Raw genomic sequence first — 19785 nt, forward strand, 5'->3', positions numbered from 1 at the left:
TTCAGCTGTATGATCAGTTATGTTTCTTGGATTCTTTTAGTAGAGATTCGCTTTTAATTCGTTTCACGGACCACTGGCTTTTCAGAGGAATTTGAATCTTCACTTCATTACTCGTTAAACACATTGTCTAATTTGGTTACTTAGACACAGTGCAGAAGTTTGGAAGATTTACTGTTTGGGTACCTTCAATCGGGAAAAGAACCTTAGCAAATAGATATTGTAATTTAAGAAATAATTATATATTGTTGAGGTTGACTGATAGTGGAACGAGTGGATGAAATTGTAATAGAAAAATATATTGATATAAGCATAGGTACAAGTATAAGTACAGTTATAATGTATACTGATCCAGATCTTCACTCTTACGGTGTTACGATACAATAGGAAACTATGATAGGGAACACGTTTATATATTTATAGCAAAGGACATTACCAAAAAGTTAACCGTGGTGTGTAGCTCTAGCTGAAGGCTACAAGAAACAACAATAGAAATCTACTTATATCTTTTTTGTTTCTAGACCTTGTAACCCAAAACAAAATTTATATTCAAGGACACAATAATATGGACCTCTCCTTATTTTGAATATTTTTCACGAAATTCTATTCTCTTCGTAACAGCGGTCTCTAGGTTACGGATATTGAGAAGAAAAGTTGTAGAGTTTTTCTTGAAGTAATTACTTCAACATATATTAGATTAAGTTTTATATTAGCAACAAATACGTACATATTTGGGAAATCAGTGGAGTTCATGTTAACGTCCGCCATTTTTATTTATTACAAAATTAACAGAAATCAATTTTTCTTCTTATGTCAGGAATCTTCACTTCCAGCACGTGCACTCACAAATACAATTGCATTTATTACGTTTACATGGTAATGGATTATTGGATTACCAAGGAAAGCGTTGAACACGCCAGAAAAATTGGCGTATATACAACATAGACTACTATATCTTAAAGTAGCTCTCAAATGATCTTCTTTGATATAGAATTTACTGACTCTCTACATCGTTTACCATTTCAATTTCACAATTTTAACTATCATTTACTGATCGACAAGATATTATCTCTCTGTACAACCATCTAGTATGATCAACGTTAAATTATCTCGTCGAGATGCAGATGCAACATCGTCAGGCAAAGACGAGGAGACGGTCGTACGATTCTATTTAAAATTCGGCGCGGTCGTAAAGAAGAACAAGAGAGTCGTCGGTAGATCTCGAAGAGGGTGCCGTGATTTCGTACACCTGTTGTTTTTCGCCGTGACGCGATAAGATCGCGAAGGAGCGCGCGAGCGCGTAGCATCGGCAGGATGCTTCGATCGGCCAAGTTAGCGTCGCCAAGATGAAGATGTATCGTAGATAACACGCCGGGTACGCATGCATAACGGCGGTTCGGATGCCCGTACTATAAAACTTAATTAAACCCTCGCAACGATTTATTCTGGCGTCGATTAAGGGGATTCCTTCGATAATCTGAATCCGCTAGCCGCTTAAATCCCCGCTCGTTTGAATCGCATCCGACTGCGGTTTCGCTAGCCGTTCGTTCCCTTGGATTTACCTCGATACTCCGCGAGAGAGATGTGTTTTATTGCTGGAAAGCATCGTTAAGGAGAAGGTCAACATGGTGTTATTAAAGCGAAAGATTCCCTATAGAGAACGATTCGTAAATGGATGGAGAAATATGTAAAATCGTATGCGAATAGCGTCGTAGTAAGCTAAACGAAATTATGAAAAATGTGGAATTGCAGTAACAGTTACTACGTAAGGTACAAAAAAAGAAAAAAAATAAAATTAAACATCGCTAAACTAAATTGTGGCGTATTTTACAACTGTACCACACTAAATTGAAAAGAAGCAACTTTATTGTTTATACGTGTGTGGTACGTTGTACGTATGTGGTATGTTGTAATTATTTGTATTCTTATCTTCTTCTTTATGCGTATCCCTATAATATTACAAATCCTTTCTTTCAAAATTTCCAAATATTTTTCTGAAAGAGATTGTAGCAAATATAATTACAATTTTATTCCAAATAAATCAGACACCATAAGTTCTTAATTTAATACACCTTTGATGCAATATGTTAAAGTGTGCAACAACCTCTACATATATACATACGTTTCAGTCCGTAGATTTCTCATTTATCTCATAGTCGGTAAACTCGGTAAAATATTCACGATGTTCAGCTAAAAACGTGACACGCAACTGTTCAGTTAATAATACACCCACTTCCATATCAGGCTCTAAACACGCGCGGCTCATAAAAGACGCGTCAGTAAAACCGTAAAAAGAAGAAAGTTTCGTTTCATGAAACGCTCGCGATTATGAACATCCCGTTGCAAAAATACCGTACAGTTAACAGCTCGTTCGGCTTCCGTAAATGTTGCCTGTAATCGTGTTACCCGCTTTTACTACAGCTATGAAAACGAGTATTAATCGATGTCCTTACACCTTTATCACCAAACTGCCGGTAGCTGTTGCTTATACGACTTCATACTTCGGAATCCATTCCTTTCTGACGCCACGAATTAGTCGTAATGCTTTTCCGCATTCTGGTCATCGTGACGGCATAGTGAATCGAATCGACCTCGGCATATTTTTCGAGCAAAAAAGCTTCGCGTTCAAGAGCCTTAGTAGACGACGTACTGAATGGGATATAGAAAAGACTTAAACATATCTTTAAATCCTAGTTTTCTTTCAATTAGTAATTTAAAGATAGAAATAATTCTAGTTAACGATTTTAAAGATTCCCAGACGTAAATCATGAAATGAATTAATACAATTATTCGAGATACATTTTCAGATTAAATTCAGGTCGTTCCCATATCTCTCATCTATTCAGCTTTTACTACCGCGTCTATTGGACATGCTTGAAATTAATACAATCGTATTTCTAGAAAGAAAAAAACTCCCAACATTTCTTTTCGCCAATAATTTTAGAATTATACGATTTTTCATATTCGAAATTCATGCTGTTTGAAACTAGCGATTAAAATGTCTAACTTATGAAATGACTAAAAGGAGAAAGAAGTACAATCTTTGACAAACAATCTTCGATAAATAAAGAAGTAACATCAAAACTTTTACTCTCATTCAACGTGCTAACGTAGTTTAAATAGTTTCCATTATTCCCCAAAATAGATGAAAATACAACACTGGAAGGATAATTCAGTCTTTCAGAGAATTATTGGCGTCCCTTCAGGGGTTAAGTGTCCATCGACTTTTCTTTGACGCGAACGACGTCAAGTCGGTAAAGTTAAATGTGTCCCCTTGCCAAAGACCAACGTTTACGTTCCTTGGTAATAATGACACAAAGATGCCGCTTTGCTCCCGGGGGGGTGCTGGTATCAGGAAACCTGCAGGTGATTTCTAGGAATGAAAATCTCCTAAACCAAGGGCACGGTTTGTCAATGCCATTGTAGCCGAGTCTAAATATTGTTGAATTTCTTTCTTATTGGACCTACAGCGAAGATTTCTGCCTTCCATGACGTCGCTATTCTGCGACTAGTCGAGAGAATGACGACTTTATGCGCGAGGGCACAGGATGTTCTTGATGGTGTCCTTTCTTCTCCTTCTTTGTTCTATGCTTCTTTAAATATTACCGACGAATTTGTTTTCTTTCTGTTGTCCCTATTATTGTAGATTATCAGTGATTATATTATATCATTTTGTTGTAAATGAAGCAATTATTATCGAACTTAATTATACAGTTTATTTGTTAATGAATAGCCACAGAAATTAGTAATTAATACTATGAATTATAGTAATAATAGTAGTAATAAATAAGAAACAAATTTTGAAAAATTAGAGATTAGAAAAGATTTCACAAAAGATAAAAATCTTAAGATTAAAATCTGTTACAGTGTGCATAATCTTCATGAAGAATAAAATATCATGTTGCAAAAATTAGCACTTAAATTGTTCACCCTCAATTTGTAACATAACCAGCTTAATGTATAATGATAGAATGATCGACAGTTTGCTGGAATTTTAGTTGATCTTGCGATCGTCGCTGTGATTATTGGTATTGTTATCTTTATCGAATTTGTCGAGGATGTCGAGACGAAGGAACGAGCCGACGATTGAACGAGCCGTGGAGGCCGCCCGACCGATGCCGCCTTCCATCGAACTCGTGCCGCTGCTTTTCGAGATTTTAACGGGTTTCGTCTCCGCCCAAATGTTCACGGCGAATTTCAATTCTGCTACCAGCGCCTCCCATGGTGTAACCTGCAAAAACGTCCACAAGAAACTGTCACAAGTCGGTCCATTGCTTAATTCCATACTCTCGAATCTAATTTGAATAAAACCCCGATTAAAAGTGTTGCTGCTACTTTAATTAATATTTACCAAGATAAGAAAGAAATTACAATAATATAACTAAGATAGCGAGTGATCCAAAATATGATTATACAATACGGTTATAACTTATCTCATTTAAAATTGTTATTAACGAATTTTGTTTCATTCCTTAAAAATTATTCTTTCTACGAAGTATTCTAAATCGATGGTAATCGAACACTATTGCAAAATTCTGTTAAATAAAAATGTTCAATTTAAGCGAAGCAATATACTTTAAAATTCGCTTAAACTTGCAGAGACGGTCAAGATAATCTAATAATTATTATTTGTCATTTCCTTCTTCAAGAATAATTTAAAGACAATTTTTATGAGAAAGAATGATTCCTTCGCTTTCTTATACACGCGACGCAGAGGAAAATTTATCACTGGTTTCGGGGTAAAAGAGATCCAAGGGTGAGATAACGGTCTTGTGAGCAGGAGGAGACGCGGCTGAGGAGACTCACCTTCTCCCTCACGGCGACCTTTCGTACATTCCACAGGAATTCAAAGACAGCGATGATGAACGAGCCGCAAGTTCCGATCAGAAGGACTAAGAAAACACCACCGACGTTGGCTATTCCTAATTCACCTGACGATGACGGTTCTTGTTCGGTTTTCGTGCACAACCCACCACCCCGATCCACCCACCATTTCTTTTTCAGGTCTTGGAGCACCCCTTTCTCTTGCAGCGTCAATATCGCGCCGTTTATGGGCGTTCTATACTCAGAATCTAACGAAAAAGGATCATATTTCAAAAGATTCGCGCCGATATGATTCGAAATAACATTGAAGGATTGTGGAACATACTCCGTGGCAGGGCGATACCATATCCTTTGTTATCGATAAGACCTCCAATCTTGTCGAGATCACAGTTTCTTTCCATTCTGTACTCGATCGTGGTAGACTCCATAAGAAAAGCATAGTCGCGTTTTTTCAACACTCGTTCAACGCCTTCGTCGTTCGTTTTCGTGAACACACTTGGTCTTGCTTCCTGCATGGTGGCCCACATGCGTTGATATGTCGTATAATTGGAATCCTGTAATCGAAATGACGTTATTGTTAAACGGAGATAAATATTTAATAGATTGCGGATATTTGTACATTTTTTAAATTTAGAAACTTAAAAATGTACAGAATGTACGTAATTTGCAAAGATATATAAAACATCTCAAGTGTAGTATTCGCTATTATATTTCCTGATGGAATGCATTCTTAATTACGTTCCACTTCTTTATATGTTTTATATATGAACTATATGCTTTATATATCTTTGCATATTGCACGTGCATACTGCATATTTCTGCGCATTTAAATAAGTAAATTTTCCATAAATGTACAGATATTCGCAGTCTAGATATTAGAATATTCCGAAATGTCGGAAGGTAGAAATTTACCCTGAAGAAAGTGGACGTGGATCCACCATCCACGGCTCCGTATCTGACTTTCGTCTGTTTAGCAAGATCTTCGACACCTTGGATTGGATTTTCTTTCTTGTCGTACGTCAAGAAGGCGGCCAAATTGGCAGTATATGAAGAAACCATAATCATAATGAAGAACCACCACATACCAGCCACCATTCGAATCGAAGGTGTTCTAAGTGAAACAATAGAAATACAAGAGTGATTAGAATTTGAACGTGTTTGATCCAAGTAGGCTGACAGGAGTTACAGATGTTCCAATTGAAGCTAATTGGATAGGTCGATGTGAGTTGTAGTTGATCAAAATGAGTTTATACTAGTTGAAGCTAACTGGAATCAGAATTGATCGAAGAAAGTCGATGGAAATTGCAGTTGGTCGAAGTTGGTTGATTTGATTTGGGACAGTTTGAAGCGGATCAACGTAAATTGGGCCTGGTCAAAGCTGACCAATGGAAATTGGAACTGGTCGAAACGAACAGATGAGAATTGGAGCTGATCAAAGCGGATTGACGTGAAGTAGAACTGATCGAAGCTGATCGATGCAAATTAAACAGGTTGAAGCGAGTAAGAATGGGTCGAGGTGGATTGACGCGAGTTGGAGTTAGTTGCATCGAATCTATGCTCATTACAGATCATTACAGTCAAACGTAAAGTTGGTTTCATTTAATTCTTTTTCATTTATAAACACAAATATTTTAGCTTTCTTTCATTTATTACAGTTTAGTTGACTAAATATCTTAATTTCCTAAAATTACAGTTTCGTTATTCTATTTTTCGTATATATTTTTAATATCAGTTCATATTATCACGAAGATAAACTTTTATGGTTTCGATAGTGTCAAACACAATAGATATACGAGCTTAGAATATAGTATTCTTATAACTCTAATAGAATCGAATTCCAAAATTCAACTGTTACATTTGAGCCTGATAAACTCTAATACAAAATGGTTTATGATCTATGCTTTTACAAAGATCACGCTATGAATTTTCGTTCAACATGAAATCTGTCTACGGTTCAGCCAATCGCGGTCTACGTCGTCTAGATAAATCGTCCGGTACTTACGAGATGAGTGGATGAAGCATCTCGACGATACGCTAGAAGCGCAGAAGCGGCGACAGAGACAGCGTGCATCGCGTTTTCCTAATTAAGCGCGAGCTAAAGAGCCGCGTATGCAAATGACTCCTGTTTGCCGAGCATGGCGCGCGTGCGGATATTCTGTGTCACGCGAGCGTGTACAGGACGCCGAGTAAACAGAAACAAAGGACATTGTTTCCTCGCGAGGCTAGCTTGCCTTCGCCGACAAATGGATCGCGATTAAATTGCCGCCGCGCGAAATCGATAAGCGATACTCCCATTTATTCCACAGAAATATTCCACGAAATTCTGGCAACGAATTTTTTCTTTTGATCCGTAACTTTTTAATAATGTAAAGTAAATTTTATGGTGAATAGTAATTGCATTTAACTACACGTAACTATAATTCCAATACGTAATTTTAACAAATGTGCGTACAACAGTATATCTACAAATTTAACGAACAATTTCTATTGCGATTATTTCGCACAATGGTGAAAAGGAATTTTCTTAAACTCAAGCTGCTTTTTTCTTAATATCTAACACACAAGTTAGTAATGGATTTGTAAAGTAGTTTACAACAGTTTTTAAATCATCTTACGTACAGTAGAATAAATGAGAGCGACTCATCAACCCGCTAAAATGTAATGACTAGACTGCAGATGTTTATGTAAGCATTTATGCGAAATTTAAGCGTACGAAAATCTACAGAATATACATAATGCGCAGATGTGTATATGAAATATTCAAGGTATAGTACCTTGTTAGTTACGATATTTGTATAATAAATCTTTAGTTAAATTCTATTTCTTTAGCGCATTCAGTTATGCATATATGTGCATAAACATTCGTAGTCTAGCAACGACGATAATACATAAATTATTCTACAGAAAATCATTTGCTGACATCGATGTCATGGATTTTTCTCAAAAATAATAAAAATCTTACCCTTAGACCATTTCTCCTTTAGATCCAAGTCGGTTGTAAAAGACATTCAAATATTACTTCTATGCAAATCACGACGATTCATGCTACCTTCGCGTAGCATAAACAAGCGGCTAGGAGGCAGTTAGGAGGATTCACCGTTGTTAGCCGTCAGCATCGCCGTCGTGGTCGTCGTCTTTAGTCGGAACGTCGTCAGTATGTAGCGAGCAAACACGCGCGACGTTACGAGCGGAGAGTTAGCGCCGTGCCGGCGTTAATAAGTGGGAAGCCGCCTCAAATATGTCCGGCAAACAGCGGCTCGTTAAGCTTAATTGTCGTGAAAAAAAGAGGATAGCTGGGAGACACGGGAACGGCTGCGGGGGAGAGAAAAAAAGGGCCGCGTCTGCTTTTGGCACCGTCTCTGTACACCTTTCTACAAACGATCCGCAATATTTTATTTCCTTATTTTCCTTCTAGCTTCTTTTAGTTATCAGAATATTTTAGTCTTTGTATTCAGAGGAATTCGTCTCGTTTCGACCGTTTGACGCGGTCTCTTGCTACTTTAAGCCAGAGATTCTTTTAAATAGGTTTTTATTAAATTTGACTACCAAATCTAAATCTTATGTAAACTTAACAGTGTATTGATATTACAACGAGCAAGTTCATTACAGTATTCATGGAATACAATTCGTGGTGTGTTTGACAATGAATATCTTGAGGAAGATACGACATACTTTCTAAAATATATTAAAATTCCATTTGCGAAAAATTTATTTTGTGTTGAACAGTTATTAATAAACCAACAAACGTCCAGTTTGCTGGAACTCTCGCGAGTAATTTCAGAGTTGTAGTTACACAAGGCAAAACAGACACAGTAGCATCTCTTTGCGGTGGTGTTGCGGCTGTGTTTCACGATTATCGCACGGCTTTGCATGCATGTAAGACAGGCTGCGGTAGCATAGGTGCTTTGTTAAGTTTGCCGGTTTTGAACTTACTTGGGGAGTATATCAGAGCCTTGTTGCAGCATAGAGCCGACAGTGAGCCACATAGAGTTTTTCAAGTCGAAACTATTTTCCAATTCTTCCGGGTCTGGATTGCAGGGATGCGGATTGTCCCATTCGCCTGGCGCTATTCTGTAAATAAACCTTCTTTTTAAGCACGGATTCCTGTAAGCGCACGCTATTCTACTTCTTTAATATCGTTCTCTTAGAAGTTAATTTTGTTACACTTTTCAGAAACATAAGAAACGTACTTTAAAGAAAATTTTCTTTTCAGAAAAGGAAAACTTGGTTTATGTAGGATATCTCAGTATTTAATAGCCAAACTTTGTCGGTATATACTACGGATATAATCAAGCAAGACATCTTACACGAATATTGGTTATTTAAATCATTACTGAAAAGTTACAGTAAAAGTACGAGATACACAGAAACTTTGATCTCCGACATAAACAACATAAACTCTTATGTGTGAATAACTTTAAAAAAGAAATATATATTAAACAAGTATCAAAAAGAACAGGTTGATTCACTGAGGCAAAACAAAATTAAAATAAGCTTTATTGAACAATAAATGCAACTTTTTATTGCGATCAGCTTTCCGTTGATATAAACGGTGGATATTTTGAAATGGAATATTAAAACTGTAGAAATGTGCGAGAATCCGAAAATAACAGGAACGCGATGCTCGGGATGGGTCGGTAAGACATCGGGTCGGTACGGGTCAGGACAGGTTCCGAAAGGATTTCGTAATGCAAGATTGTCGGGATTTGCTAGAATTTCGGGATTCTCGAGAATTATAAAATTATATAAAATAAAATATGGAGCAGAGATAAAAACGAAATATGCATGATAGATACAATATTTTATAATAAAACATTTTTATTATTTCATTTTAGTACTTTATAATAAAATAATTTATTATAAAATATTATATCTCTCGCATATTTCGTTATTATTTCTGCTCCATACTGTATCCGTCTGTATAATTTTAAAATTTTCGGGAATCTGGAATTACGAGATATTTTCGGGTTCTCATATACCTCTAATTGACAGCTAATGATCATGTTGATTAATAGTATTCTTGTTGTATAGCATAGTAAGTACAGGTCTGTTACTGATCTCTTTGTATGTTGTGTTTTATAAGTGTAATAAACACTTATAACTGATAAGATATATATTTATATGTATAACATTTTTTGTTTGTTTACACCCATCTATAGAATATACTAACAAAGTTTAGCTATTAAAACCTGGAGCACCGTTCTTGTATAAAGTTCTTGTTATCTTTCTTTAAAATCTTACCTAGCTTGCACAAATAGCATTATCGAAACAGCTAAGAAAGCAGTCGCCATGTAAATCCAGACGTCGAGTGACAGCGGTGACAGGAACGAGAACAGGTCCGGTTCTTTTTCCTCCGGTGTTCTGTACAAAATGCTGATACCTGACTTGGACATATCGGATAAAATAGCAATGTCACGAGATTTATTGTGAAAATAGAACGCGATAAGAAATTAAAGATACCGTACCTAGATTCATGAAGGGCATCGTGAAATCGACCGCGTTTTCTCGCTCGTACGTGATCGTCAGGTCGCAAATAGCTAAATCCGCGTCCTGAAAGGATTTCATGCGCTTTTAGTTTAAGTCTTGAATTTTTGAACTTTCTTTTAAATTACTAAAGAAGAGAAAATAATTTTTTGTATACATATAAAATATATATGTATAGATGCAAAACTTCAAAATTATACGCAATGATAGATAGGTTTATAAAGATTAAAAAAAAATTTATTCACAAATTTATTGTAATATTTAGAAAATTGGTACAGTAGAGTCGGATGTTTCATATGAAACAATCTGATTAATAGTAGTTGTTTTTCAGTTTTTTAATATTGTCTGAAAGATATAATAAAATATAATAAAAAGTAAAATTTAGTTTATTTAGTGATATATGGAAATCTGTTGGTCACCATATGCCTAGAATTAAAAGTGAAATAAGAAATTGAAATCTTTGAAATCTTCGCATTAATCATCTTTAATTATATAGAACGTGGTTGCAAGCAATTACGTACATGATCCAGCAGACGTCTGATTAAACCGTTCCATTGCTTCGTTTCTTTATCGTACTTGCCATAACTTCCATCCGGTACTAATTCGAACTCATATTTAAATTTCAACAGCTTGGCAATCTCGTCGATGAGATCAATGCAGAAACCCTCGTACCGTCTTTGGTCAATCAGTATACCTCGATTTGAACCTTCCGGCACTTCCATGATATACGGTGGTCCCTGATGAATTACAGTTAATTAGCACGTTCGAAAAATATCAATATTACACATCTACACGCTCTTTTTCACAAAGCTTCTTAATTAGTGGTTTTGTCGCCGAACGACCATATTGCTTCTCAAACAAATTCAAGTCTCGGTATTTTATCAACAAGAATATTCTAATAATTACAAATACCTAAGAATGTCAGAGAATACTCACTACTTTAGTAGTAATCTTGAACTTCTTCAGTTCAATGGATTTGTACAAGTAACGTTCACGTTCCTTTTCGCTTTTGATCGAGTGAAGACCATCTGGGCGCCAATATCCTGTTTGTACATTTTCACCCGGTCTCACGTCTATAATTTGTATTTGGAAGGATTGACGTCGACCATTTTCGTCGATCGTTATTGGCCCTGTGAGCTTCCCTTCGATCTTTCCTTCGTCGGATAGCTGTAGGAACCGTGGCCATTAAATCTATGCTTTATTTTCTTATTAACATAAAGTGTCAGAAAGCGTCCGGATGACTTGTAACAATGGTTTTTGTTTAAAAATTAGATATAGCTAGCTTGAGTGGCTGTAGAAACTGAGTTCCATCAAATTAATTTTTGAAAATTTACTGACATTGACATAGTTCATTAACATTTATTATGACAATTTTTCGTTTTTATTAATATATTAGTACATATCAATATCGCGACAATGATATTTTTATTATAAATCTTTTTAACGTTAAACATACCTAATTTATAGTGAATTTCTTCTTCCTTAATACGGTTGATAATCGACGATAGGACAAAGTTTAATGAGTGGCATTGGCGCGTTCTAAATTCCAATTTCAAACGAACAATATTTCATACGAATGTCTCAGGAGAAAAGCATGATGATTACGTTTTTCTTGATTTCTTTATCTTATCAAAAGGACTTTGAGCAGGAGAATTTTCATAGATACCGGTCTTTTATAACTAGTTGATAAGTTGGTAAAGTTTTATGATTGTCAAAGGTACAATTATTGCCAGCAATATTTTGGAAATCTTGAAGGTAACAAAAGAACGCATATTTAGATCAAAGACCAAGTGAAAAAGAAATTTTGTTAACATGGAATTGATTGAAAATGTATTAAATGCTAAAAAGGTTTCTCTGTAAAAAATAAAAGATGTAACTTATTGTGCTCTTCCCCTATAGTCTTCATATGCATCAATTTAATATGTTCGTATGTACGGGAAGGCTTTACCTCGCGCATTAGGTTGATAATGTCGAGACCTGCGCTGTATTTCTTTTCCCCTTCACAAGAGAGCGGTAGCGGGTCAATATCTACAGACATGTTCCTTGCGTTTAAGGTCTCCAGCGTGTTGTAGAACATGAAGACGGCATCGTATAGAATAGCGGATTCCACCTTTGCCAAGAGAAAATGCACGATACCGTTTAGTAGAATCAGAGGATACTTGACTATCGTTAACAAAATATAAAGTTTGCAATGATTCTATCCTTCCTGGTTATTACGATTATGTATGATATTGCGGAATATCGTGGCAGAATAAAATTGACACTTAGTAGCTACCAGTTTTAATAAGTAATTGTAAAATGTCGTAGCTTTGTTGTTTGAAGAACACTTTATCTTCAGGCTATTGCATTTTTAAATTACAAGTGAAACGAAGGAGATTCCTTTAAATTAATTCAACTGTTTCATAAAATTTTGTAACAAGCTAATTGTACACCCTCATAAAATTTAAATGCTGTCATATGAAATTTTCAGCTGTTATTTCACTATATGGACATAATATTATTATTTATCGAATTTTCGAAATATTAATATTTTCAAATAAAATATTCAAAAAATAGTAAACCCACACCATTGAACGTATTGCAAGCTCATAAATTATTCTTCGTTCCTTTTTTATAACTTTAGACTGTACAAACTAACGATACAACCATCTTTCAAACACCTCAACAAAATCTCAAACGAAGATCTTCATGACTGTGAAACTATCTGCACTATAGAGGAATTCCTTGATCTAAAACGCAAGAACGTTAAAATTACCTTCATATCTCCAAGAAGACCTGCAGCCAACAGTCACAATAATTTCTCGGAACAGTGAGAAAATTCCAACAACCTCGATCTTACACAACTTGAGGAAAGAATCTCAGTCATCAGACATGCACCGTAATATTTGTAATTCAGCGAGTTTCGTTCTACTGTTACGGCGGTTCTTTGTAACGAGAAATGAAACATTAAGCCGTCCAATTTCCCAAAATTATAAAACAACGCGCTTAATCGTTTCATGGGGGCCCGTGTTAGCATATGGGAGAAAGGGAAACGATATTGCGAGCGTGTAGTAACGCCTCTCTATTCAGCGAAGGGCCGCGATACAAAGTGAATTGGCGGGAGCTAATGAAACGAAAATTAAGGCAGGCCGTCAGCTGCTCGGAAGTACCGTGTCGCGGGTAGATTTTCCGGAAAACGGAAGGCCTCACGTTGTTGTATCCTCGAAGCGGAACACGCGATACTCCACTGTACCATGGAGTTAATGAAGAAATTACTTCGAACCTCGAGGTCCGATGGACCACCGTTTAAGCGACCCTTTTCATATGAAAAACATTGTGGTTGAAAGTTTGGGAAAACGTACATGAAAATTGATTGAAGAAATTGGGGATAGATACCGAAGAGCTGTTTCTAACTTTCTTCTAACCCACTTTTTCCGATGTGGTGTAATAGAGACTTATTTTTAGCTTTTTAATTTTTTTCTATTGATTTCATACTAACTGTACTTTAGAATTACTGCAGTGTTTTATTGCAGTGAATACTTTGAAGAAGAATGTCGTAGGAAAGTTCAACGTTTTTTATCATATTTTTCAATATGTACGCATGCATTAATTATAAGTAATACATTGATTTATTTGTATTGTTTATTTGAAGAAACTCTCGAAGATACCTTTATTTTTCAAGCTAGAAAGGATCAGTCAAATAATTTCACCGTGTGCCTTTTTCTGTTTTCTCTGTTAAGAACGATAAAGACAGACACTTGATCGCAACGATATCGCACAGCAAAATGTCGCTCGTGGAGTTTCTGCATAAACGTAGTATTGTTGAAAAATAGGTATAAATAAAGTAACATACATATGGTTTTGTCAAGACAGAAAACAAATTGTGACGGATTTTAATTAGAACGGAACTTCTAATGACTGAAATCTTATGAGCTTGTTGTAAGTTGATATATGACTAGAGAATATGTTTGAATAAAGAAATTTTTAATTTGCTGATTACAAGAAAAGTCTTCCCCTCATTCAAGAAAAATGAGCTTTATCGAACGTTCATTTATCTTCTGCTTTTTTGTCGTATCGACTGCTATGCCCATGGTTGTTCTTTATAGTTCTTTACGTGGAATTTAATATTACAGAGTGCAGGATAATGGAGAAAAATTTAAGGAACGACAAAATCAATTTTCATTTAATGTAAAATATATTGGATTATACGTACGCCATATTATTATCAATTTTTGAAGATGAAATTCTTAGCAAATTTTAAATTCTTAAAAGTAGTTCATAACATATATTAATTTGATTAAGAAAATATTATATGAAATGTCTGAGCTATAAAATTCTACGATCTTAAGAAACATTCTTGGGAGCTTAAATCAAGTTATTTTAGTCCCGACAGTGCCAATTCATAAAAAAACCATCATGTACTCTACGTTCATTGAGTACCAAAAATATCAACACCTAAAATATATATTTGCTATATATGAACATCGCCATCAGAAATATCGACGATTACTAAATTCATTTTTAAGAATTTCTAAGAATAAGTTTTAAGAATATCAACACCACTAAATTAATAATTTTGTTAAAGGTTTCTATTACTAAATAAAAGAAAGAAACCATTTTTCAAATAAAGAGTAACTAAATGAATTTGTTCTGAAATAAAATTTAAATTATGTGAAATAAAGAACATTTAAATTTTAAAAAGCAAACTTTTTATATTTACCCAATTAATTCCTTCTACGTCATTTTCCCGCAAGTTGAGTCCTGTAATGTTGGTCGTTGTTTTATTTCGCACTTCCCAGATGGGTAATTTCGTCGAGTCCTACAATTCATAGAAGTATTGAACATAATATGACAATAGCGTTGAAAATATAGAAAGTTATATATGCTGTAACATAGAACAATTATGACATAGAACAAAAATTAGTCTAACAATTTAGCTTAAGTCTTACATTCTTTTAGCTTACGTTACACTCCTCCTTTGCAATTACGCGATATAAAAATTATTAGATTACAATCGACGTTTGTATATGGGCCAGAGAACACTACAAAAAATCACAATAATTTCTAATACTAAATTTGCATTTATTAAGTGACATTGAAAATTAATTTATACCGAAGTAAGAATTTTGTTTGTCGTTTCAATTTATAACGCAACTAAAAGAATACAATATAACCAGAAATTTGTTTCATCCTCTAAATGTAACGAGTACATTAAAATTTCCTATAAATGCATAAACGTTCACGGTCTATTTATGACAAAAAGAATCTCGGTCAGTCCATTAACAGCGAAAATAACGGAGATGATTAAAACCTGTGGTTCACCCTATATACTATGTTGCACGCAAATTGTGTATAATTCCTAGCTTTAGTCGCGACATAATTTTAAAAAGTGTCAATTGCCAGCCGCGTCCCATTTTTACTTGGCGGCGGAGCCAAACCTCCAAATAGTGCGTCATCTATCTCGGACGTTTCGGCCAATTCACGCTGACCTCTGAAAACGCGATCCATCATAGTGTACACGCGTCTCAATGGGCTCGACCTGATTCGACGAGGAGCGATCACTATACACCAGCAACCGTGAAATCTGGAATCTTAAGCGGACCAACGTTTGAACGGTCGTTCGCCTTGCTTCCTTGTTATCTCGATGCAACAAGCGGGAAATAACTTGGGAACTCTGTGCTAACTATAAGAAGTGTGTCTGTAAACGGAGGCCAGACGTATCGCGGAAGTGCTCTGATGGTTTGTTGACTAACTGGTTTCTTTTTAGTAATTTTTGTTCGGAAAGTCGAGAAACTGTAGATAAACGCCTTTAGGCGATGCCTGGTTCTCGTATAGCGAAGTAATTAAGGATGTTGATCGAGGGTTCAATGCTGTGGGTGGAAATAAGAAATTATGAGAAGGTGATTATGATAAAAGATGAAGAGAATAAAATAAATTGTACACATAGTTACAATTTACAATTATTAAATAAAAGATATTTATAGAGAAATACGTTTTCTTTTTTTTTTCATCTCTTTGCTTCCCTTTCGTTCTTTCCTTTCTCATTTCCTTCTTCCCTCCTTTACTTTTTTGTGCTTTCCTTTTCTTTCCTGCCCCATATACTCCTTTTTTCTTTCTCTCCTTTCTCTTAATATTGGTCGATTCTCTCCCTTTCTGCAATCTCTTTCCCCTTTTCTTTCTTCTTGCCTTCGATTTATCTTTCGTTTCCTTTCTTGTCATTCCTTCCCTTCCTTCCATTTTACACTGTCTTTCGTCGATAAAGAAAATTAGTTTTCATATCCCACGTACAAATAAATCCAGTTGTACCTCTCTACGATCGTATTTCACCGAATTACAACTTTTTGGTCATAAAATTAGTACATTTTTAGACAGAAGATGATTCTGTTATGTTTCTGTTCTATTGAGAAATGGCAAAATACGATATGAAATAGCGCGACTTGGGTCAGCTTCGCACTAACACTGTTACAATTTTGTTGTTACCAACCTTCTTCTTACGAAATGTAATAAGCTTCCCCGATACTGACGCCAAGCTATCTACAATTACAAAGTTGTAATCTTCTCCGAAGTAATCAAGTCAATCCTTTCATTTCGTAAAAACAACTTAAATAAACTAGATTATTAAATTTAAATTAAATTAAATACCCGTCTAATAAAAAATACTCGTTTCCAAAAGCTACCATTTAAACAAATTCTATCTGAAACGATAATTTCAAATAAAATTCATAACTAGGATTACACTGAAATAAATAATTATCCAATAAAACGAACCATTACCCATGAAGCACTGTGTATTTCAATAAATTCTCTCTGAAACCATTAATCTAAAGCGGCCAGAAGACAAACACGTTGTAGTTTAACTACATTCTCTGTGCTGTGTACAACCCTTCCCATTCCATTGAAACTATAATTAGAACATATTTGCTGACTCGTAAAGGTCGACCCTGCGGAGAAGGAGGAGAAGGTATTCAGGGTTATCGAAATCGTAGCATCGCATCGGGCCGGCAGATACAGTGACGTTGATGTGGGTCCACTTGGTGTCTCGGGTTTGGCTTTAGCGCCGTTCAACGAGGTGTCTTCCACGAATTTCTCGACAGCCCGGACAAATATAGATGCATCGTGAAATTCCTCACGAATTCATACGACACGACACGCCTTTTTCCTCCTGGTGCTTCGCCCTCTGTATACACAGACAAATTTCGAATATTTGCGAACGCCAGAGAGGAGCGTCCCTACAACTTCTGTCGAACTGTCGCCGTGATCAAAGTGCTTCATCTATAGCTTAAAGCTAGAACACGGCAATTTTAAAGAGGAACTAGAGAAAAATAACCGGCGGACGCGTTTGAATGAAAGTGAAAAGGAAGCCGAATTTTTGCTTATTTGAAGTAGAAGAAAATTTTGTTATTGTTCAAGGATGAAAATTTACCTCAAACAATTTTATATATACAGTAGCGGGCAAAAGTTTAAGACGAAATGGAAGAAATAAATAATTGATTTACTTTCCATAAAAAATACAGTGTTCTACTTTTGATATTAACTAATTAGTCATTTGTTTGTACACTTACAAACAAAATTTCATTTTGATATTTTGCTCAGTAGCTGTTATAAAAAAGGAACGAAATCTGTATAATATTTTGTCGGTCAAAAGTTTAAGACTACACAAAAAATATTAATTTTTGGTAAGAAAATATACACAATTTTTGTTGAAATTCAATATTTTGTTCAATATCCGTTATTTCTTATCACTTCGGTACATTTTCTTGGCATAGAAACTATTAATTTTTTACATTGATCTACCGTAATATTACTCCGTAATGTGTAATCTACCGTAAGATGTTTCAATTGTAAAGTTCATTTAAATTTTTCGGTTTATAATCTTGTACTGTCTTTTTTATGATGCTCCACAAATTCTCGATTGATTTAATGTCTAGTGATTGCGACGGCCACGGCAGCACGGTAATATTTTCTTCTTCAAGAAACTGTTTCACAACCCGAGCCGTGTGCTTCGGATCATTATCATTTTGAAAAATAAAATCATCACTCATATTGTTGCGTGCAAAAGACAACATTGTGTTCTTGAGTATGCCCATGTATTGAAAACGGTCCATAATTCCATTGATACGACATATCGGACCAGGGCCGCCTCGAGAAAAACACGCATACACCATAACGTTTCCACCACCATGTTTAAGAGTTTTTAAAACGCACTGTGTTTTCAAACTTTCGCCAATTCGACGACTAACATACCATATCCCGTCAGAAGAGACGCGATTGAATTTCGATTCGTCCGAAAACAATGCCTTTTGACAATATTCACTTGTCCAATGCTTATGAGCTTTAGCAAATGCAAGTCGTCTTTTTCGATTCGTAGAACTCAGCAGTGGTTTCTTTTGAGGTTTTCGCCCACTTAAGTTAAAGTCTTCTAATCTTCTCCTAACAGTTCTAGCACTAATTTGTGTATCGTTATCGTAGTTTATCTCCGCAGCAATATTATTTGCACTACGAAAACGATCCTTTTCGCTCAATCGATGAATCCGGCGATCCATTTTCGGCGTTGTTTTCCGTGGTCTTCCGTTTTTCGGTTAATCGCAATACATACCTGCCTTTAAAAATTTATACCAAGCTTGCTTACAAGCCGTTTCTGTCCTGTTCACTATATTTGCTATTTCGGTCAAGATATTACTTTGCTTTCGCAGCCTTACGATTTGTTTCCTTTCGTTTTCAAGTAAATTCTTTGATTTACCCATAGTCTGTTCCTACCTAGATGAATTTTAAGCAATAAAAGGTACACTAAACAATGATTTTGACATTCCAGAATCAAAATGTTCAAAAACTGTACTCACTCTCACGTTTTACACAGATCGTCTTAAACTAATGTCCACTGTTTACAAGCGCTAAGCGGTAACTAACTGTTGTAACTTCTACATTGTTTGTATTCAACAACTGACGGTTCTGAGGTTACGAAGGTCAAACATACAGCTATGTTATTTCAAAGAGACAAACTGAATAGAAGAACCATTTGCGTATAAGATGTTTGTAATCCGGTTTACAAATCATCGTTTTAAACTTTTGTCCGCTACTGTAGATAGATGTAGTTTTTTAGGGCGAATCACATAAAATGCCCTTCGCGTTCAAGCTGTTCAGAGATTACATTGACCAACTGCATAAATTTAAAGGTAGAGAATAGCGATGATCTTTTTAAGTTTATTTCACAGTTTACGATTACTTACACCATTTCGTAAAGATTCACCGATTGATTTTAGGGAACGAAAAAGATGATTTGAAAATATTTAAAGACAATAAAAATATGAACTCCTATTATCTAAAAAATTGACAATTATATACAGGGTGGTTTGTTACTGGTGGTACAAGCGTAAAGGGGGTGATTCTACGCGAAAAAAGAAGTCGAAAATATAGAATAAAAATTTTTCGTTTGAGGCTTTGTTTTCGAGAAAATCGATTTTGAATTTTCGCTCGGTACACGTGCGGTACGTTATAACGGAT

The 19785-nt window shown here is 35.4% G+C and overlaps 1 protein-coding gene across 2 annotated transcripts in view; it reads right to left on the reverse strand.

Annotated features, from left to right (window-relative positions):
• Positions 1-577: 577 nt before the first annotated feature.
• Positions 578-19785, reverse strand: part of LOC126869699 (glutamate receptor ionotropic, kainate 2-like) — a 150728-nt gene continuing 131520 nt past the window's right edge. Inside the window, exons 6-16 of one of the 2 annotated variants that reach the window (XM_050626569.1) lie at positions 15005-15103; positions 12254-12415; positions 11242-11472; positions 10827-11042; positions 10287-10371; positions 10063-10201; positions 8755-8892; positions 5734-5932; positions 5147-5375; positions 4804-5069; positions 578-4228 (exon numbers count right to left, since the gene is read on the reverse strand). In XM_050626569.1, the coding sequence (XP_050482526.1) occupies positions 3992-4228; positions 4804-5069; positions 5147-5375; positions 5734-5932; positions 8755-8892; positions 10063-10201; positions 10287-10371; positions 10827-11042; positions 11242-11472; positions 12254-12415; positions 15005-15103 (2001 nt within the window). In that variant the 3' untranslated portion in view covers positions 578-3991. The remainder of the gene's footprint in view (positions 4229-4803; positions 5070-5146; positions 5376-5733; positions 5933-8754; positions 8893-10062; positions 10202-10286; positions 10372-10826; positions 11043-11241; positions 11473-12253; positions 12416-15004; positions 15104-19785) is intronic. The other variant, XM_050626571.1, reaches the window with a different exon arrangement.

Source organism: Bombus huntii, chromosome 9 (assembly GCF_024542735.1).
Source record: "Bombus huntii isolate Logan2020A chromosome 9, iyBomHunt1.1, whole genome shotgun sequence".
NCBI classification, from domain to species: Eukaryota; Metazoa; Arthropoda; class Insecta; order Hymenoptera; family Apidae; genus Bombus; species Bombus huntii.